This window comes from Alligator mississippiensis, chromosome 1, assembly GCF_030867095.1.
Source record: "Alligator mississippiensis isolate rAllMis1 chromosome 1, rAllMis1, whole genome shotgun sequence".
Classification (NCBI taxonomy): domain Eukaryota; kingdom Metazoa; phylum Chordata; order Crocodylia; family Alligatoridae; genus Alligator; species Alligator mississippiensis.
The window spans coordinates 215,148,837-215,171,350 of record NC_081824.1 but is presented as its reverse complement, the minus strand read 5'-3'; the positions used below and the strand labels follow the sequence as shown (position 1 = coordinate 215,171,350).

The following is a 22,514-nucleotide window of genomic DNA, read 5'->3' as shown; positions in this document are numbered from 1 at the left end:
TCCGGGGGGTGTCGGGAGAGGGTGGCAGCTCCCATCGCTGCACACATCCCGGGAGGCCAGAGGTGGGGTGGGGCATGTGCTTCCAGATCTGCACAGGGCAGGGCAGGCCGCAACTGTAGGCTGGGGCTGGGGCAGCGCTGGGCTCTTCCTGGCAGGGGAGGCCATGCTACGCTGGAGGCTGTTGGTGGTGGAGCTGGCAGGGGTTGGGTGGGCTATGGCCAATCTTGGGGTGGCTGTAGCCACCCCCCCACATATAGCCCCCTCCCAGCGCTGCCACCGCCTGCCCAAAGTGTAGCACGGCCCCCCACTGGGAAGAGTCTGGTGCAGCCCTAGCCCCAGTCCGCAGCAGTAGCCCATCCTACCCCGCGCAGATCAGGGACATGTGTCCCCCATGATTCCTGGGGTGCGTGCAGCAGCAGGAGCCATGCCTCCCGGATGAGCCACTCGCAGCTCAGTCCTGTGCCACCAGCTGGGCAGCGCCTGCCTCACTCCCTCCCCATCCCTGCTGCAGCTGCCGGAAGCACTCAGCTGAGCTGCCTTATGGCCCTACCACTGTCCCATGTTTGGAGGGGCTAAGCACCATTAACCCCCACTTTCCAGTGCCTATGTCTGTTGTTTAATTCTCCTCATTCATAGATTCATAGATGTTAGGGTCGGAAGGGACCTCAATAGATCATCGAGTCCGACCCCCTGCATAAGCAGGAAAGAGTGCTGGGTTCAGATGACCCCAGCTAGATGCTTATCTAACCTCCTCTTGAAGACCCCCAGGGTAGGGGAGAGCACCACCTCCCTTGGGAGCCCGTTCCAGACCTTGGCCACTCTAATTGTGAAGAAGTTCTTCCTAATGTCCAATCTAAATCTGCTCTCTGCTAGCTTGTGGCCATTATTTCTTGTATGCCTGTGTTTACTGAACTCAATGATCACTAAAACTATCTTTCTCTATACTACTGTTCTGCAATGATCTGCCATGTTGATGATTTCAGTATCTACCAATAAGATGAAGAAGCATTATAATAGTCTAAATCTACCTCAAATATGCCCCTACTTTATCTGGTGGCTCTGCTTAGAAATGCAGTCTGAAGCCATGCATTTTAAAAGCAACCTTCTTTTTCTCTCCTTTCACATTTCTTACATCCTCTTCAGTGGGTTTCTGGCAGTTCTACTGCAGCCCCACAACAGACAGCTATGCTCACTATCCCTGTCTGCCTCACTTTTCCTCATTGGGAGATTTGACTCAGAGATAAGCACAAGTTCAAGGAAATCTTATGACACTGACTTTAGGGCTGCTCTCAAGCTAAGCTGGTGTGAAAGGTGGAGATGATGGTGACATTTTAAATATCCCACTGAAACACAAATTCTTATATTTTCTAAACTCAGAGAAGTCTCCCAACAAAATCTTCAAAACAAACACTACCATGAGTAAGGCTTGGCTTTAACATTGTGACTGCCTCATGGCAAAGCTTACTTTCATTTTCAGTGCTGATACATATCCAGCATCTAGGCTGATAAAAGGGGATTTTCTGCATATTACAAAGCATTGCATGTTCAGTGTATGCACACACGAAACCCACTGCTATGCAGCCACCTGTTTGGCTCAGTGCCAGAGTCTGTTACACCTCATAGTCCTTAATTTAAGTGTCCTCACAGCACCCACAGAAGTAGGAATACAGAAGTGTTGTGAGGATGAACACATTAAAGATTCTAAGACACTTATATAGGAATTAAGGCTCAAAGAAGTTAAATGATATCCCTTGGGTCATGAAGGAAGTCTGTGGCAGAGCCAGATGCCTGGAGACATGCAGGACATCTGCTCCAATGCATTGTAATTATAGCATGTTGGAGCAGACGCAGTTGGCAAAAGAAGGGCCAACCCCACCATAGTGTTCATTGAACCTGATGCTCAGACCTCCACTCCCGGCTTGGTTTCTAGCCATGTTGGGGGTGCAAGGCTCTGGCCAGCCAGGGCAGCTAGAACATTCTCTCTTGCTAGATAATGCAAGCTGCTGCACCTGGGGAGAAAAAACCAGCAGCATACCTACAGGCTGGGGAACTCCCTTCTTGTCAGTGCAGAGGCAGAAAAGGATCTTGGAATCATTATTGATGCCAAAATGAACATGGGCCGACAGTGTGGGGATGCAGTCAGGAAGGCCAACCGCACCTTGTCATGCATCCACAGATGCATCTCAAGCAGGTCCAAGGAGGTGATCCTCCCCCTCTATGCAACACTGGTCAGGCCGCAGTTGGAGTACTACATCCAGTTCTGGCCACCGTACTTCAGGAGGGATGTGGACAGCATTGAGAGGGTCCAGAGGAGGGCCATCTGCATGATCAGGGGGTAGCAGGGCAGGCCCTATGAGGAGAGGCTAAGGGACCTGAACCTGTTCAGCCTCCACAAGAGGAGGCTGAGGGAGGATCTAGTGGCCTGTTACAAACTAGTCAGGGGGGACCAGCAGGCATTGGGGGAGTCCCTGTTCCCCCGAGCACTACCAGGAGTGACTAGAAATAACGGTCACAAACTGGCCGAGGGTAGATTCAGGCTAGACATTAGGAGGCGCTACTTCAGTCAGGGCGGCTAGGATCTGGAACCAACTTCCAAGAGAAGTGGTGCTGGCTCCTACCCTGGGGGTCTTTAAGAGTAGGCTAGATGAACACCTTGCTGGGGTCGTTTGACCCCAGTGCTCTTTCCTGCCATGGCAGGGGTCAGACTTGATGATCTGTCAAGGTCCCTTCCGACCCTACAAACTATGAAACTATGAAACATGCAGTGTACCAGGCAACCCTCCCTGTACTCCCACTGACCATCTGGCAGTTTGGTTCACCAGGGAAGGTGATGGCTATTCACACTGCAGTGTTTAAGCAGAAATGGCAAGCTTTGGCAAATACTGTGGATGTCAATGGGTATTCAGAGTGGTGCCATGTGGGTTGGGGTCATGCCACTGTGAGGAGGTGCCACCTTGGGGTTGGCACCATCCCCTGGGCATTAAAGTTCAGGCAGGTGGATAGAGCACTCCATGGAGCAGAAGTAGTGCACCCTGGACTGCTGGAGAACTGCAAATTGCTTTTATGATCTCCATGAAGATACTCCTTGCCCAAAAAGTCATCTTTGCTATGATCCTAGCACACTTAACATGTGTTTTGTTGCTTGATGGACACTCATTTTAAGCGCATGTAACACATACTAAGCATAATGTGCAACATGACCTCTATTTACTAAACTCCTCCCTCCATAATACACTAGACATATGCTAACTAAAAAGTGAGGTCCTAATTTTCCTTTTTTTTTTTTAGACTGACACACAGAAGGCACTCAGGCAATGTTTTTCCTTCCAGTTTTCTGATGTTAGGAAACCAAAAAATGTTTCTCAGTGCTTTCACTTAAAAATAAGAACATTTTAGAATTTATCACCAAAATAATCAAGAACATATAAGATGTTTACTTTTATATAGCTCATATTTACTGTATCTCAACCAACCCTTTTTGAACAAGGTTTAAAGATTTTATGTAGCTGTAAATCAGAACCACAGAAACCTGGAACTTCTGGATGCCACTGTTCAGGTTTCCAAGTCAAGCAGAGGATGAGGTTTCTCTCTTTGTTTCAGGACACAGAAACAAAAACAAAAAATAAATCTCTTCAGAAAAGTTCCCTTTTCTCTGGCTTCCCATTATCACAGACAATTTCTTCCCTCAGTAATGACTGTTTAGGGCAATTATACGAGAGCATACAGAGGAATCTGTAGCACATAACAATAATTAATTCCAGCTGATGCTACAAAGGGAAAGAAAATCCCCCACAAGGAAAGGAGAAGGAGAGGTTGATAAAATATTTCAGTTCAAAGATCTCTATAAAGTGTTGTTTTACAGATTAAAATAAATGGGCAGAGGAAAGGAGGGGTTAGAGTAGCCCAGGTGAGTATTACATCTCAACAGTGTGGCTACTCCTGTATTTCCTTTCCCTTTGGCTAACACAACCTTCCTGTTGAGCCTGTTAACACTGCAGATGGCTGATCTGTGGTTGCTGTGGATTACAGACATAGGAGAGCATTGTATCTGCTAAGTTAGCAATGGGGACTCTCAAGCTGTGACTCTAAATTAGTGATGATTACTAATGCCTGAAAAGTGAAATGTATTGCAAACACTTCCCTTACAAGAGCAAGTTATTTTAAAGGACTGCCTTACAATTAATCCAAAATGAGGAAGTTAACTCAAAATGAAGTTAATACAATAGTATTTGTTGTTAGTTCAATACCAACTCAGAGCCCCGGGACTCCAGCTCTGTAGGGATATGCTACTTATGGCTAAATCCAGACAAAGAAAATGTACTACATTTATATTAAAGGACAGATTCTCATCTTTCTGTCATGGGTATAAATCCAAAGTTTAAAGAAAAAAAGTCAAAAGATTTTGTGATTTATGTATACAAGAGCCACATCTTTCCCCAATTCTCTAACTTAACTTACAGAAGAAGGGGGATTAATAGTTCAGAGACTTGAAGTGAAATAAACTTTCATGTAGGGCCCAATTACCAATCTCTTTCTTTATTTTCAAGGGTGCAGTTATTGTTGACACAACAGGAATTAGGAGTGCATGATCTGGCTTTTGGCGATTTACGTTGGGTTTTAAAAGGAGCTTGAATCTGAATGGAATTTGGGTGCTTACCAGGGGTGTGCGAAGCGGGCCCTGTTCGATTTGGATTCGGCCCTGAATCGGACAGTGATTCAATTCAGCCGAATCCGAATCAGAACAGTCAATGCTGATTCAGAGAATCAGTGATTTGGACATAGACACAGCTTTAGAAGTTTTTTCTACATACCTCGAGGTACCAGCGCGGCTTGTGAACGCTGCGATGCTGGGGCGGATAGAACATCCCACAGGAGTGCAAGGTGGGGCCCTCCACATGCTCAGCAGCGAACCCAGAAGTGGACCACAAGCACTTCTGGTCCACTTCTGGGTCTGCCGGGGAGCGCGCTGGCCCCGCCCTCGCTCCCCCTCCCCCCAACAACTCCCCTGGTTCAGTGATTGGCTGTGGGGGGATCCCGGGTGCCCTCCCCAGACCCAGGATGCACCAGTCGCTGAGCCAGGGGGTGCAGGGGGGGCCCCAGCACACTTCCCAGCAGACCCAGAAGTGCTTCTGGTCCATTTCCAGGTCTGCAGCTGAGCGCTGGGGAGCCCCCCATGCTCCTGTGGGGCACTCTATGTGCCCCAGCATCACAGCATTCACAAGCCTGATACCTTGAGGTATGTAGAAAAAACATTTAAAGCTGTGTCTATGTCCAAATCGTCAAATCTTTCTGAATCTCTCCAAACCGATTCAGAGGGTTTCAATTCAGTTCAGAGAGATTAAAGTGTTCTCTGATTCAATTTGGATTTGGAGATCCGGCCACCAAATAGGGCCGAATCAAATCAGGGACCGAAGCTTCGCACAGCCCTAGTGTTTACCTCCCTTGGGCCTCTTGAAAATCCCAACACTGCTTTTCTTTGAAATTATATTTTGTGATTAGAAAAACTTTTATACTACTGTGCAATATCCCTTTAAGTTTCCTGGTTAAATCTGTAAATTGCAGCATGATAGAGTGTGTTTTAGCCTAATGTGACATGCAATGAATGAGCTTGAAAAGTTCGTTTATAATGGAAAAGGCAAACGAACAATAACTGTAGTGGCACAAAAGTAATACTATAAAAGATTTTCTTGGCAGAGTACATTTTTCAAATAGACCTCCTTTATGAAGATTACAATTCAAAAGAGAGACAGCATACTTCTTATAGCGAGCTTTAAGTCTTTAAAAAGGAAAGCAGTACAACCAGAAGTCTAGGTTCTATGCTTTATCCAAGTGACATGTTGGCACAAGTGCAAAGGCAGGGGTTCGTGTTTAGGCAGCAAAAAGAATTCATAAGTGAAAACATTTTTTTGGACGGAGAAAAAATGCACTTAATCTGTAGGGAGTTATTTTCAAACTAGGAAATTAGGAGGTAGAACATTTTTGCTGCAATGGGATGGAAATGTGCTGTGGAAGTTCAATACTTGGGCCAAGTCAGGAAAGAAGGACATAGCCCTGACCAATTTGATCAGGCCCACGTATTGCATATTTCTTGATTTAATCATTGTTAATATAAACAATTAGATAAGGACAGACAATGCGGTACTTAAGCTTGGGAGTATTAGATTTTACCCTATAGACTTTGGTTAGCAGGCATGCCTCCAAAATGATTAAAAAATATCTCGCCTTCCAGATAAAATTTTGAAAAACTCTCCCTTTCCATATTTTATTCAATAGTGCTCACAAGCTAGTAAATGCAACACAGAAACATGCATTGGAACTGAAGCTAAGGTGAACAGGTGGCCTAGAGGGCAGAGCACTGAATTTGGCATCAGACCTGGGTTTTGAGTCTAGCTCTACTCTGCCACTGATATCCTGGGTAACCTTCGGCAAGTCATGGTATTGCTCATCTGTAAGTGGGAATAATGATCCTTTGTAATATGCTTTGAGATCCGCTGATGAAAGGTGGTGTGTATTTTATATTCCAACTAGATCAACAGTAGCATGATACTATCTGGTACATCTGTGGGTGTCTGTCTTCAGCATATGACGTTTAAAATGTAAATGTCAGAAAATTCTTCTTATTAAATACAGCAGTTGAATATGATCATAGATTTGTGATGAATGTAAAACTGCAGCAAAATTTTTAACATTTTCTGCTATATAAATCATCAGAGTAAAAAAGAAATTGACTGCATTTTTTTTCCAACTGGAGTTGCTATTAATAGCACATAGGAGTTTTAATCTTAAATACATTTTACAAACAAGAACTAGATCCTGATACTCATTTGGGCACTTACTCCCACTGAGTTTGTTGGAACTATCATGACAAAAGGTATTAGGGAACACAACTAAGGTTATCATAATCCAGCCCTAACTAGGTAATTTTCATAACACCTCTGCAAGATGGACAAAGTAAGAAAACTGAAAGAAGGAAGTTAAATTCAACATTTTTAGATGTAGGCACTGTATTTGGGTGCTTAACTTAAAGCCTTTTGAAACTGCAAGGTATTCAGCATCTCTAAAATACAGACTTGAGCTGGATATCTATATACTTTGTCCAGTTTTGAAAATCTGGGCCTAGGGCAATATCTATAAAATATTTATGAGACAGACATCCTATAAAAACCTAGGAGAGAAAACACACTAGTTTCTACCTCAAGGAATGGAGTTTACCTTGATTTGCTACATCAAAGTAAAACTACCTTGTTTTCACCAAGATTTTATATTGAAGTAGCTCTCACCATTTTATTCCACAGAAGGCAAAGCTTAAGTGACCTGTCTAAGACCACAGGGGAAAGGAGTATCAAAGCCCAGTTTCCCTGTCTCAGTCCCTGGATCAGACCACTAGTGCTTATAGCTTTCTCAAGCCTATTATAAGGCCTTCTCAGAGCTTGCCTAATGTATTTCTTCAGTTGAATCAGGATGTCAGAGAGAGACCAGGTTTTTTTAGGAATGAGTAGGAATTAGTTGATAAGTTGCTTTTAGATTTCAAGGTATCTGAAAGTGCCGCGTGTGCCAGTCCATTTAAGGACTAGCAGTATAACACTTGTGTAGACTAAAGGAGCAGCCATTGTGTACTATGCAGCAGTACTCATACTTGCAGTTAGATTGATTCTGTCATCTCTGGCTAACTTTTGAGTTTGGTCTCCTGCAACACGAGCAGCAAGGCATAAATGGAACAGATCTGTCAGAAAAGAGCAGAAAGGGAAGTTATGCATAGGTCCAATACAAAAAGGTAAAACAGGTGCCCTTTTAAAAATGATTGGTGAATGAAAAATATTTCTTTTTTTACAAGTTCTCGGTAGAAAGAAAGAAATCAGAACAACCTGGTAAAGTAGTTAAAATATAGATACCATTTTCCACACTTACCTAGTGCTGCTGCTGCTGCTTTCGGGTTTTGAGCCTATCAGTTGCTTAGGAGCAGAAATTGAGGCCCACAAAGCTATTTAGAAGCCTAACCCCCAGGTAATTTTAATGGAAGTTAGGCACCAAAATACCTTTGTGAATCAGGGCCCTTGTTATACTGGTATCTTAGGACAACTGACATGAAAAATTTTACAAGCTGTGGCCTGTAATCCTGTAAAGATTTATGCACATGTTTAATTTTAGGCACATGAATGATTCCACTAAAACCAAACACTTGTGTCAGACTTGGCAAATCAGAGCCTAGGATTTTGTATATCTGCTGAACCTTTCTTTTTGACTGCTGAAACAGATCCTCTGCTCTTATGGCCTGATTCAAGTCCCAATGACTTCAAAGGGAGTGGACTCAGATGATTACTGTCAATGCTGTATAACTCTTCCAGTACAAATCAACCTCTAGAGGCAATTGACAAACCAACAATCAGACAGCTATCACCAACATATATATATAGCACATGGCAAACTTTTCATCCTAAAAGGGAAAAAAGTGAAATATATATTGTAATGTGACAATATATTTAGCTTCAAATGTCATCAAACAAAGCACTTATGTACACTGGAAGGAGTGGAGTGGGGAAATACAATATAAATGTTAGTCTAACTTTCAAACAGTGATAAGTTGAGCTGGTAATTAAACCACAAATTTGGTTTATCCTCTTCTCACTTTGGGAAGGCTGAGAAATAGGGATCTGATTCTATTCTTTCAAAGCTAAAGAAACCTTTCTAACTGACTCTAGCTGGAGAGGCTTGGGGCCCAACATTTCAGAGCACAATTCACCACAGTGCAGTGGGCTGGCACAAAGTATTACATATCACTTCCCTTAGGTGCTACACACCACTTAAGACCCTTAAGATGGGTTTATATGGGGCTTAAACAAATAGAAGGTGCTCCATTGCACAGAGAACTGCAGCATTTGAGGTTTTGTGATACCAAACTGCATCTCATACATTCACTATATTGTGGCAGAAATGTTACCCATCACAGAGTCTAGCTGATGTCCCACTGCCTTCCTGAACTAATGGTAAACGCATGAAATACATGCATTCCGCTAGTGCAAATGAACCCATGCTAATACCCAAATACATTGATCTGTACATCTGCATCCCATTGTAGACAATGAATATATACGTACTAGCAAACTGTCCATCAAGAAGGATGTGGGGCTGGCAGGGACAGAGCCCAGAGTGCGGCTCTGCCCCCCCGCTCACCCTTTCCTAGTCTGTCCCCGCCGCCCACCACTTCAGGCCTGACCCTGTTCACCTCCCTCCCCCGTCGCTTCAGGCCCCACCCCGTTTCCCTGCAGCAGTTCAGGTTCGGGCCCGCTCTCCCCCCACCTCCCCCACTGCTGCTGCAGCCCTGACGCAGTGGCCTCAACCCTGTCGTCTGCCCCCCCCCGGCAGTCCTGACCCCATTCATCCCCCACCACGGCAGCCCCAACCCCATTCCCCACCACCTGCAGGGAGCAGGGCAGCAGGGGGAGAGTCACTGCCACTTGCAGGGAGCAGAGCAGGGGAAGCAAGGCTAGTGGTGCTACCCTTGCCCCCCTCACCCTGGCCCCTGCTCCTTCCCATGTCCCCACCGTCATGGTGACGCTTCACTATGCCAGCTCCTGTCTGGAACGCTCTTGGAGCACTCTGATTGGTTGTTTCCATCAGCCAATCAGAGTGCAATTAAAGTGTTATGGACAGACAGACAGACTAAGGCTTTTTTATATATATAGAATGAGCAGGATATTTGGGTATACCTACGGTCCCAAAATATTTAGGTGCGATGAACCATTTTGGTAGGTCCTGAGTAGAAAGGTTGGGGAGTACTCCAGCTAATGTTTTGGTGACTATTTTTAATTGGAATTTTCTCCCACAAAGAAAAAGAGAGAGTGGTGGTGTCCACATTTTGGAGGATATCTATTTAAGTGTCATTTTCTGTGGTACCCTTGAATTCCCCTTCCAATTTTGTTTTAGTCTGTGACTCATCAATTCCAGGATCATTCAGAAGTGCATACTGTTTAGTTCTTTCTTTCTCAAGGCTGTAGGATTGCATACTGCACATCTTTCCAATTTGATCTGATACATGGAAATTGTTGTGAGGGGAAGCATTTGTGTGGTGAACAAGGGAGAATTCTGCATTATTCATATGAAATATTACTTGTGACTCTGTTTACCTATTTGATCTTGTGCTGCTTGTTACATGACCTGACAGGCATAACTCCTTTTTAGAGACACTTACTGGGAACTAGGACTAGATCATCAATGAACTAGAACACCATGCCCGGATTGCAAGAAGCTTACTGTTAAATTCCATTGGCATTGAATAGGTTAGTGGGGATGCATTTAAAAAAATGGCCAGTCCAAGAAAGGTGCTTCTACCAAGTACAACCAGGCAATAGATTACTTGGTAGAGGACTCTTTTCACCTGACATAGGGGTCACAATGAAGACTGAAAGTGGTAAGAGAAGGGGTGCCTACTGGCCATTTTAGAGAGAAGAAACCTTTCTATAGAAGAGAAGGAGGATGCTAGCTTCCCTAGAGGTCTCTTACCCAACCCCAAAGCCTGCTTAAACATAGGGAAGAAAACAAATCAGAGACGTATGAGTAGGGGCTTATTATTTTGTGTAAATCTGGCCAGTTCTTGCATGAATAAAAGTAAAGCATGTTTAATTCTTGGAACATACAGTCTGTAAGTTTGTTTGCTTCAGTTATCACATGTCCCTGAAGAGGTGTATTGTATACTCTGTGTACCCAGAGGGTTGGAACTCTTGGAAAGGGCATGCTTAAGCTACTGGTGTATCTTAAAAGAAGGAGTCAGCACTTGCCCTGGGAGCCAAAGGTAGTTTGGATTGGGATCCATTTCTTTGAAGAAGTAACAGAGGTTAAGGCAGGGAAGCTGCAGGCTTAATCTCTGATATGCATTTAAATAGTAGGGATGCATCTAACCTTAGTGACATGGGAGAATGTTTTGATTTTGCAGTCTGTATATGTGCTCAACTTTTAGTTTGGGAGGGGCACAAGTAAGGGTTAATTTGGAAATGTAGCGTGTGATTTTTTAAAAATCAATCAGCTTCACCATAACCAGGCTTATAAACAATCAAATTGCAAAAAAAAAAAAAAGCACATTCTCTTTCTCTCCCTCTCTCAAGTGCATACAAGGCTTGCTCAATCCAGCATCTGAAGCAGCCCCTTATTTAGATTGTTTTCTCCTTGAAGCTGCTAAGTGAACTAATGTTACCAGCACTCCGATATCTCCTCCCACTGTCAGGCAGGATACATTCTGCTTGTTGGAAACAGTGACTACATTTAAAAGCAGAGCATTTTTACCCCATCTGCACCACAAGGAATATGTCATGTGCATCTAAGATTAGGATTTGGGTTTATTATCCTCTGTTTTATCTATAGGAAGTTATGCACAGAAAGGAAGCATAAACCTATCATGCTAGCAGAGCTATAAATTTCTAAATGTTAAGTACTAAGGGAGCATCAGGGTTCCTTACAGGAACAAGTGATACAAATAAAAGAGAACTTTTTTTTAAAAGTTATTTTTAAGCAAAAACAACAAGAAAAAGAGCTTCCAAATTGAAGTTAGCATTTTCTATCCATTAACAAAACAGAAGACAATAAAAAAAATCCCCAAGAACTTCAAGATTGCCAGACCTCATGGACAGTAGTAGCTTCTAGTAACTATCTAGCTCTCCTGCATGGTGTCACAAATCTGGCATATCCTCCTCTTCCTAAAGCACTGCCCTCTATCTAATCTCAAAAGGACATGGTGAAAACACATGACATGGCTGAGGATTCCTCTGTTTCCTCCCCTATTGGTAAGTGACAACAAATCTTCAAGATAAAGTCTTGCCACCCAAACCCTCCACTGAAAAGCATCCAGTGGAAAACCCCACCCCAGGAGAAGAATCTTCAATCTGCATTTCAAATCATTACCACCTCAGGAATGCATCTACGCTGGACTCTTTGTGTGCGAGCCAACAGGAAACATTTTTGGATTATTTTCTTAGCTGTAAATTCTGAGTAGTCTAACCAGAAAAAAAAACACTGCTATTTGTGGCAGCTTTTAAAAATTCAGTTATCTTAACAAAGGGCTATCCTGGAAGAGAGAACTGTCAAACGGAGAGAGAAGAGAACTGGGATCCAGAAGTATTAGTTTTCATTCGTCATTTATCCAAGGTCAGTCAGTGCAAATGTCATTTAAAACCAAAACGTTCAACTTGGATGTCTAAAGGTAGGCATCTACCCTCATAGTTGGCTCCTAAGTGAGTAGAATGGAAAGTTTAAACTCCAAAGTATAATTTTTCAAGATGGGAATGTGCGAAAGTTGGAGGCTTTTAGGAAAATTTGCAAACAAATTTATCAACTGTTTCTCTTGAAAAAAGCTATCACTTTAACCCTAAAACAACTGTAGGGGTTAGGTAAAGTTGTAAGTACATTTGGGGGAATTCTTTGAAGTAGTTAACAATATCACTTTTCATCTGAACCTTTCCTTAAAAATGTAATGTAGAACATACATATCATGCAAATTGGTTACTAACCTGAAACTGTTTGCCTTGAAGTGCTGCCACTAGTGGTTAATTTCTGGACCTGTAATGAACACATCACAGAGAAAATTTTCTATTCTACGCATGAGTAGGAAGACCATATACAAATGAAACAGGAACTACAAATAGGACATGTAACCTTGGAAGCCATTCAAAATAACAAATTATTTTCCACTGCTTAGAGCCATCCTTGTATCTTTCTGTTATTTAATTCAAAAAAGCCAGTAATTTGTAAACCGTTATCCATGGGGACCAGTATGTGAGCTTCAACTATTAGAAACCTCTTCCTTCATATCCATAAATATTATGAAGGAATACTGAATAGTTTGAAGTGTGAAGTGGAGGGTATCATTCGAAGAATGATACCATAACAATGAGCTCAAATCAGCGATCTTGAAAATCTAGGGGAAATTACAAAAAGATAGAGTATGAATATTAATCCTCAAGTCTAAAAGTTGGTGACCATCCTTTTATGCAACAAACCTACATTAAAGTAATGCAATGTTGCTGTAAAAAGACACTCTGATATGAAAAAGTGTTATAGAAGTTAATGGCCTTTCTAAATGCAGCTTCACTTGAGAATAGGGGGAGGGAAGGGAGAAAACAAATCACTGAGAGAAGTAAGCATATTTTCCAGGACCTAAGAGATATATTTATATATATTGTAAATAAGGGAGAGAAAAAAGATCAACACTGAAAAAAAAATAACAATATACTTTAACTTCTGCAAACAGATAAAGTGCTAAAACAGAGCAGATTCCTACTTCATTTCAGAAAGACTGTTCTGCTACCCTTCTGGTTTTAGCCTGATTCTTAGTGTGCTTACACCTCCGTAAATCAGCTGAAATCAATGGATTTACACTGGCACAAAACTACTATAAGCAAGAATTAAATAGAGTTTATAACTTTAATCAGCTTCTGCCTGTGGCAAAGAGGTCACAGGGTCACTAGGAGGCTAAGTATTTAAATACGACTTCCAAATTGAGCCTGCAAATACTTGTTGGCATAAATTATGCCACTTGAATTTGGAAGCACCAAACAGTTAGACACGTGCATTCATAATTTTCCCTCACCATTAGCCAACCCTGACAAGTGAGTTGATATCACATGTAAAATGAAGTGCAATGGGACAGATAATAAAGATACTTCCTCAGGCCTCCCCAGTGGTCAACATCCAAATGATTTAAAAAATCTGGCCCAGCACATCAGCTAGAAGTATTTCCCACTTCCAAGAAGAAACCAATTCTGCATCAAAGGAGCTTCCAAAGGCCTACAGTCAATGATGACCATGGAACTGAAGCTCAGATAAGCCAGGATCTTTTCTTTTGATTGATCAGTCTTAGTGGAATTTGGTTATCATAAAAAATTATCAGTAATGAACATTCAATAACATGAATCAAACCTTTTTTTTCCTCCTAAAAGTCAGTTCCTATTATTGCTGATGCATTTTTCCCTTTTGCTTATAGTAGCCAGATGTACCAGGCAAACTGAAAATGACTAGTTTTTCCAAGACAGGAAAAGATTTCACAATTTACTTGCAAACACACAGCTGCAGGTGAAAAATTTACCATTTATGTCTGAACCCACTCCCACCAAGAATGAGTTAACGGAACAAATAGGTGGTTACACACAGGAAGGTGCTAGCACAGGAGTGGGCAATTATTTAGGGCAGAGGGCCACTTACTGAGTTTTGGCAAGCCATCCAGGGCAACATGACAGGCAGCCAGGGGCAGATAAATATTAATTTTCTAAATTTTTTAGGGGCCCCACGGGCCGGTTAGAATGGCCTGGCGGGCCACATCCGGCCCCCGAGTTGCATTTTGCCCACCCCTGTGCTAGCAGGCATGTCTTTGACCCACAGCACTGGTTTTCAACCTTTTTTCATTTGCAGACCCCTAAAAATTTTTTAATGGAGGCCTTTGAAATTTTGAACAGAGGCACAGACCCCCTCTGAATTGTAAGTGTGGGTATTCACATACTTCTTATTGATCATAGTCATTTTTGTGGACCCCTTAGATATAGTCTGTGGACCCCTAGGGACCAAAGGTTGAAAACCACTGACCTACAGGACTATGGAAGCAGTTGGGCATACTAGTAGCTACCCTACATTCAGGATATAAATAAGAAGCGATTAGTTGAAACAACAGAGGCTACCTGCCAGGGACTATACCTGATGAAGGGCAAATCAGAAGCTTTCAAGATGTTTCAATCAGTCCCAATGAAAACTCTGCCTAGTTGTGAAATAAGGCCAAGAGAAAGTGGGCCTAAGGCACAGGAAGCTTCGTAGTGTGACCCTAGGGAAAAGGAAGGAAATTGCTTCTTGGGACAGGCCTGGCTGGAAGGCAGGCTTAGGTTTCTGAACAAGGACACTACTTTCTGTTTTCTGCTACTATCTTCAAAAAAGGACTTTGTGTACATTTTTAAATAAATAGAACAACATTGAAAAAACACCATGCCTATCATCAATGTCTACTCTAAATTGCAGCAATGACAGATCTCAAGTTCCACACAGAAATGGCTCTTTTCTTCCATGATTGGCAAGTTGTTTCCTTGCCCACAATTTGAGAATTTTATGGATACATGGGCCCTAGCCACGTGCCCCTCACATGCAGCTCTCAATGCCTTTTCTACAAGGAGAAGACAAAAAGTATTGGTCCTGCTACCAGGTGAGAGGAATTGGTGATCCAAGCCTAACTACTGACTACCAGGAGAGGAAGGAAGCAGCATCTGCCAGGATGTTATGGCTACCATCCTTCTCATCTCTCCCTTCCACCAGTCTGGCTCTGAAGCGGTGCTGTGGGTATTCAGCTTTGCTTCCTCATGCTTAGATATCAGGTATTGGTCTATAAGCAGAAGGTGGATTCTCTGAAGAATAAGAATGGATTGTTTCTTTAAGAAAATCCTGATTGGAGCACTTGTTAAAGCTATTATCAATAATTCAGGGCTTGTGGAGTTACCTCTAGCCCAGCATAAAGGGCAGCATGTACGTGCCCTGCTCTCAGAGGGACCAAATTGTGAGTTGGGAGGATCTGGTTCCTGTGTTGTTCTGGATAATCTGCCATCAACCCTGTTAATATCAGTCACAGAATAGTAGTCTCTTCATACTGGTTACAACCACACTGGTTCATGTGTGAGGGACTGGGAGAGCAAAGACCTCATCCATCAGCCTGAAGGCATTCTGTGACCCTGATGGCCAGTGCAGGGGAAAATGGAATTAAAGGAGTGTAGGAGAATCCCTGTGCAGAAGTGTACAAGGTTAGCAAGCACACACTAATAATGGAGCCATTTTGTGATATAAATGTTACCAAAACTACTTGGTGCACATAGATAGAGACAGATTAGTTTGGAGACTAATACATTTTTTACTAGAGACTGGCTCCTATAAACACGTACTAAATGCATGGCGTATTATCATGAGTACTTCCACTGAATATGAATATGCATGGTAGTAAGCACTATGAGAAGTAGTCAGTCATTTTTAGTTTGAAGTCAGGCAGAAGGCAAGGTAGATTTTCAACTTCATAAAATAACTACATCAGTGATGTAGGGTATAAGCTTTCATAAGCAGACGGCTGGCTTAATCAGGTGAATGAAGTAAGCCCTCTGCTTACAGAAGCTTATGCTATACATCTCGGATTCAGTTAGTTTATAAAGGTACAAACCTGCCCTGCCAGTACACACTATGTCTGTCAGCAAGTGCCTGCTGGATCAGCCTTAAGTAGTGCATCATGTTTTTAAAAGAAGATATCACAAAAAACCCATGCCTTTCATGCATTTCCTGTACTATCATTGCTACAATACTTCAACCCTACTACATCATGCTAAGCACTCATTCTGTATGCTTAAAAGTACATAGAGATCATGACGCTTCCCTTTGCAAGACTGTTTTATAGCATGCCTTTGGGGGACGTGTGTTACAGTTATAATTACGCAATAAAGTGGGTTATGAAAACAAGCAATAAAAACATTCTTAGCAAACTGAGATGTCTCTACTGCTTTACTGAGGGAGATAGCGTGAATGAATTCGTTTTTATCTCATTTACACGTAAACAAAAAATGCACTGCCATGCTCCAGTCAGAGCTATTATGGTGCCTTGTATTTGTGTTTTGCTTCTTCATGCTTTTCTGGTCAGTGCTTTTGTTGTGATGGACAACTTGGGCCTGAGACGTAATTTTGGAAAGCGTGCTGAGATCCTTGGAGCAAGGTCCTAGCTAGCATACTGAGGTTTGCTATTGTATAATGCCAATGTGATGAGCAAGGATTTCTTAGGGGGAATATCTTGTATGGGATCAAGAGTATAGGGGATAAAGGCAGACCAATGCCACCAGCATTTGACGCCGCTTACAAAACTGTGCAAAGAGAAGTGCCCGGCATTTCTCCCAATCAAAAAGCATGATGTTTCTGAGGGGCAGGAAAGAGCACGCTGAATTCTTCCAAGTCACCAAGTCCCTATATCCCTAAAGACAGCAAGTTCAGCGTGACAGGAAAGCGCTAGAAGCAGCACCATACCTGGTAGCCCTGGGTGAACTTCGTGGGTCAGGCCCCCCCCTTTGCCAGAGATAATGATAATAATAATCGGACAACAGAAAAAAAAATCGGGGCCCCCATTTCTATTTGGACCCAGGTGGCTGCCTGGCTCACCCATGCCTGGGTCTGGCAGCTCTGGGTAAAAGCAAGGAGCAAGCAAGACCAAACGCAGCCGAAGGCCAAACCAAAGGCAGGGATTAATAACCTGGAAGAAATGTTAGTCTTTGCATTCTCCCATGCCTGAAAGCTTTCAAATAAAATAAAACAAACAAATCTTTTTTTTTGTTTTTGTTTTTTTTTGTTTTGCAACTATCTAATTGGTCTAATAAAAAAGAGGGCCTCCAGCACCTAACTGCTTGTTCCCTACCTGCAGTGAAAGAAGCGAGGGGGCTAGGCTGGGCTGGGGGCAGAGGGCCGAGAATCCTGCTGCCAGGCTGGGCGCAGCTGCGCCTCCAGCACATGCGGCAGTCCCTGAACGCAAGGGGGTGAGCTGAGGACAGGGCTGCTGCTCCAGCTGACGGCCTTTGGCTTTGGGCGGCCCATTCATCCCTGCCACTTGCGAGCCGGGGGAGCACCTGGCCAGGACGGGCCGAGGCGGGGCTGGGAGCCCAGCTGAGGGGGCCCGAGCCCTACCGCGGTCGAGGGGGTGGACACGCAGCGGCTGCTTCCCTGGTGGGGGGGGCTCAGCAGGGCCGGGAGGAGGGGCTGCTTTGCAGACGCGTCTCCTCCTTCTCCGCTGCTGCTGCTGCTCCCCCTTTCTCCTCCCTGCCTGGGTCCCGGCGGCGGCCGCAGCTGGGCTGCTCGGATCACGTCATCGCTTCCGCCCAGCTTCCTCCTCCCCCTCCCCCCGCGGCGGCGGGGCCGGGCCGGGCCGGGCCATCCAACATGGAGTAAAGGCGGCGATGGGGCTCGCAGGGCGCCGCCGCCGGCCGTACCGCCACCGCCGCCAGCCCGCGCCCTGAGCCGGCCCCGCGCCCCGCGGCCTCTCCCGCCATGTGAAGCGCAGGAAAATGAGGAGGCGCAGCCTGGCTGCCCGCGGCGGGGCGCGAGCCTAGAGCGGGGCAAGATGACTGAGGAGACCCGGCCGGGCGAGTGAGTGGCCTAAGGGCCGGGGGGCAACATCTGCATGGGGAGCGGGCGGTGCAGCGCGTGTGTGTGTCCGGCCGGGGCCCCGAGTCGGCCGCCCCGCCGAGCGCCGCAGCCTTTTGTTGCCGTCCGCGCTGGGGCAAGGCTGCGGGGCGGCGGAAGCGATGCTGCCCCTCGGCTGCGGCCGCGAGCACCGCGACGGGCCTCCTGGGGGCTGCGTCGCCCTCCCCGGCCTCCTGCTTCCGCGGGGGCTCCCCGCCGCCCGGGGCCCCAGGCCTCCTCCCGGGTGGGGGGGTTGCAGTTCAGTCCTTACCCCCCCGTGTGTGTGTTTGTTGCAGTCCAACCCTTACTCCCACTTGTGTACATGTGTGTTGCAGCCCAGTTCTTATCCCCCCGCGTGTGTATATACGTACATGTGTATGTGTGTTGCAGCCCAGTCGTTACCCCAGTGTATATGTATGTGTGTACATATCTGTGTTTGTTGCAGTCCAGTCCTTACCCCCCCCGTGTGTGTGTATCTATACATGTGTGGATGTGTGTTGCAGTCCAGTCCTCCCCCCCCGTGTGTAGGTGCATGTGTGTATATATACGTGTGTGTGTTGTAGTCCAGTCCTTACCCCTCCGGGTATGTGTGTGTATGTGTGTGCACTCCAGTCCTCCCCGTGTTTGTGTATACAGGTACATGTGTGGACATATGTTGCAGTCAAGTCCTTACCCCAGTGTATGTCTGTGTATGTGTACGTGTGTGTATGTGTGTTGCAGTACAGTCCCCCCCACCCCGTCCGTGTTGCAGCCCAGCCCTCCCCTCCCCTCCCCCCGTGTATACATGTGTGTGGTGCAGCCCGCACATCCGCCCCCCCGCCTCGTGTTGCTGGCTGCTCTCATTTGCATACCACATCTTTCATTCATAAAAAACAGGCGGGCAGCAGGGGAGAGGCGGGCAGGGCGGCAGTCCCGCGGCGGATCGGGTCGGGTCGGGCTTTGCAGGCTGCTTCCCAAGGGCTTGAGGCGGGCGGGGGGCAGGGAGCGAGAGCAAGCCCGCCTGGGCCTGGCGGCACTGAGCGCGCTGCTGGGCCCGGCCCGGCCAGTGCCCCCGCGCCGCCCCGCCCAGCCGGGCACGGGGTGTTCGTGTGGCGGGGGCGGTGCTGGCGCTGCTGCCCGGGCCCGCGGGCGGGCGGACGGCGGCCGCCCGGGTTTTGTGAATAAGACGGTCACCGTCGCCGTCACATGATGCTGACATTCATAAATCCCGTCACCTTCAGCCTCCTCCATTCACTGGCTCGAGCTGCGCGGCAGCAAGGGACTGCCCCCAGCGCTTGCGGGGCCAGGCTGGAGCTGCCCCCCCTGCGGGGGGAGGCGGAGGGGAAGTGACTCAGTTCTGCACCAAGGGCTTGGGGAAAGGAGGGAGGACTGAGCCACAGCCTGCCCCCCCCCCGTCCCCCCCCAGGCTGGGGATCAAGCCTGTGCCTGTCCCACAGTCCAGCACCCTCTACCCGGCTGGGAGACACCCCTGTGAAAGCTGGCTTCCACCTGCTGTCCTTGGGGAGGGAAATGGAGTGCTGGTCCTTCTCAGACCTGTGTTGTCACATCTTGATTAGACCTGTTGAAAGGGGGGGGGGATGAAAAAGGAAGGGTGGTGTCACTGATTCCAGCCTGCTAGGCTTCCTTCCTGCCATGATCCAGTGGGAGTGAAGAAGAGAGGTGAGGTGCCTGCTTCTCCAGTCCCTCAGCTGTTTAGTTGGGCACCCCCCTTCATGAAGTGCCTGCTTCTCTAGTCCCTTCTCTGCCTGTTTATTTGAGCGTCCCCCTTCCTGACGTGCCTGTTTCTCAAAGTCTCTCCTTGGCCTGTCTAGTTGGGCACCCCAGTTTATAAAGTGCCTGCTTCTGTAACCTCTCCTTAGCCTGTTTAATTGAACACACATGTCAATTTAATGGCACATGGAAGCATGTGCAGGATGAGGGTCTTCTTCATGTAACTTTCCCTGCCTGAAATATAGTAGTCTTCTCATGCACAAGATGTTTCCTGCCTAGTGCAGGGGGGCTGGACCGGATGATCTTGCAAGGTCCCTTCCAGCCCCTTACAATCTGTGAATCTTTGTGCAAGCTTCACACTAACCGTCTGGTCTGGAGCTATATTTTTAATGGCTGTAATACCAGTAGCCAAGAAAAGGCAGAATTACCGCAGGATTGTTAGCTGGTTTGTTTGTTTGTAAACATGTTCCCCTTGAACTCAGCAGTGTTAACTCTACTTCCAAATTCACAACGGCTTAATGAGGCTTTTTAGTGGGGAAATGCTGGAGGTGCCCTGAGGGAACTTATCTGAAAACCACTGAGAATGCTGTTTCCCCCAAAATAAAATAAGCTAATGCAGTGCCACGGTATTTCAGGGACAGATACTCAGTGCTCACCAAAACATTGTTTCTGGCTATCTTTTTTCTGGTTTTGACAGTCAGAGATATGAGTCACCCACATAAAACTGGTACGTGCTCCAGTGTTTGGCATTAAACATAACTTTAAAATGACTCCTCTCAGGGCCTGTAAAGCATTGTTAAAATTGCATAAAGATGATTCAATGGAGTGTGCTGCGCTATAGGTATAACTAAAAATCAAGAGAGTTCTAAATTTGCTTGCTTCAGAAAAGCTGGTGGCAACAGAAATGTCTTTTGAATTCAACCCAGGTGCTAAAAGAAATAATATTTTTGGCCTTGTCAAAGAAGAAGCCATAAAAATAAATGTATACATGTTTAGACTTAAATTAGGGTTTAATTGGTGACACTAATAACTTATTTTGAAGTCTAGCAAAGTAGACTCCAAATGAGAGTTCATTGTATTCTTTGAATTCTTTGTTCACTTCTAAAGCTAGACTTAAACAAAACACTTTAGGATTATTACTGCAAAAAAGTTTGCCACATTTTCCAGTATAATAGGCCACAGCTCAGTTCTGAAGCAGTCTGTCATAGAGAAATTAATATTTTGGTTTACAATAATTACATTTAATAATAGCTGTGTGTTTATTCAGTTAAGTGTAATCTAAACAATATGGTACCTTCCTGATATTGGAAAGCTTTGGGTTTGGTTCAAGGGTGGATGTTGGGTTTAAAATAACACAGAAAAGTGTGGGCTATCTGATACTTTGTTTTTTAGTGGTAAACCTTAATTTGTTTGGGGAAAAAAATTCCCTCAACTGTCTACTTCTTATATTAGCATTTTTGTCATGCTTGGAAAATAAAAGTTAGTCGCCCATGGCTGCCTTATTTTGCAGGCTCTTTCATATTTTTTTTAAAAAAGCTTTCTGGAGGCAGAGGAATGGGGGCTCGCATCACATTGACATGCCCTGTGGTAGTGCAAGTTGGTCCAGGTCATCATTTAAATGAGTGACTTGGAAGGAAATCCTTTGGCTGATAGGAAATGATGCTGGTAACTAAGTGGGCAGAAATTTTTTTTTAAATAACTATAGAACCAATTTCTTAACATAGTGCTAATTGTTATCATAGCTCCTGGAAGTGCTGCCTGTCAGGTCAAATGTAAAACAAAGGTCTTGACCACTTGTGGTCCCTTCAACATCTTGAGCAACTGTTTGCAACAGTAATAGTGTTTGTTCTAGTGAAACAACTTGCTGCAATACAGTTTAGGCTGTTAAATTAACAGGGAATATTTAGGCAAACCACAGTTTTCTTTGAGTTATTTTTCACCTCCTATCCTGACATGATAGGTAGTGCTGCTGACTAGCAACTCGTACGTTTATGACCTCAACGGTGGGTGAAGTGCACTTCAATATATGTGGTGAAATAAGGATCAACTTTTCTGATTAGTTTTTCGCAAGCTGTCAGAACAGTGGTAATAAACTATGCTATTTGCCCTAGATATCTGGCTTTAATTTGCATAGTTATTCTAGTTTTACTGAGTGCACTGTGAACAAATGTAACAGCCAGATTACAAAAAAGGCCACTGTCAAGATGCATTTTAAAATAAACGTCTTCGACTAAGCTAAGATTCTTTTCTTTTAGTACATGGAACCGAGTGAACTTTTGAACAATTCTGTAATGATTTGTAAAGCCCAAAAGAAAAATGTAGTTTAGAACAGTGCAGAAGACCCGTTGGTTCCTTAATGACTGTTTGCACCGTGCAAGATCAATATTTGGAGGTCATTTCGTCAGAAAATGCCTCTTTCTGCTTCTAAGGCTTTTTTCTCCATCAGTTCCTCTCTTCACCAAACTAGCACCTGACTTGTAAACCCCAACAGATACAAGAGGAGCGCAAGGAAATTTTAATAAAGCCTTAAATATAATTGAGCCATAACCTTGATTGAATTCAAGCTAGAGACTTTAATATATTAATCAATGTCTCTGCACTGTTGCACTGTAGTTTGTACAGCCAAAGATATATTAGCTAGTTCT

At 44.9% G+C, this 22,514-nt stretch overlaps 1 protein-coding gene and 1 long non-coding RNA gene across 2 annotated transcripts in view; one reads left to right on the top strand and one right to left on the bottom strand.

Moving 5' to 3' along the window:
* The window catches only part of LOC109286491 (uncharacterized), a 31,834-nt gene extending 19,278 nt beyond the window's left edge, over nt 1-12,556 (bottom strand). Inside the window, exons 1-2 of the long non-coding RNA XR_009461658.1 lie at nt 12,498-12,556; nt 7,637-7,723 (exon numbers count right to left, since the gene is read on the bottom strand). This is a non-coding gene — a long non-coding RNA (uncharacterized LOC109286491). The remainder of the gene's footprint in view (nt 1-7,636; nt 7,724-12,497) is intronic.
* Nucleotides 12,557-17,788: 5,232 nt separating this feature from the next.
* SPRED2 (sprouty related EVH1 domain containing 2) overlaps nt 17,789-22,514 on the top strand; it is a 105,957-nt gene continuing 101,231 nt past the window's right edge. Inside the window, exon 1 of the mRNA XM_014595042.3 lies at nt 17,789-18,123. Within this exon, the coding sequence (XP_014450528.1) occupies nt 18,098-18,123 (26 nt within the window). The 5' untranslated portion in view covers nt 17,789-18,097. The remainder of the gene's footprint in view (nt 18,124-22,514) is intronic.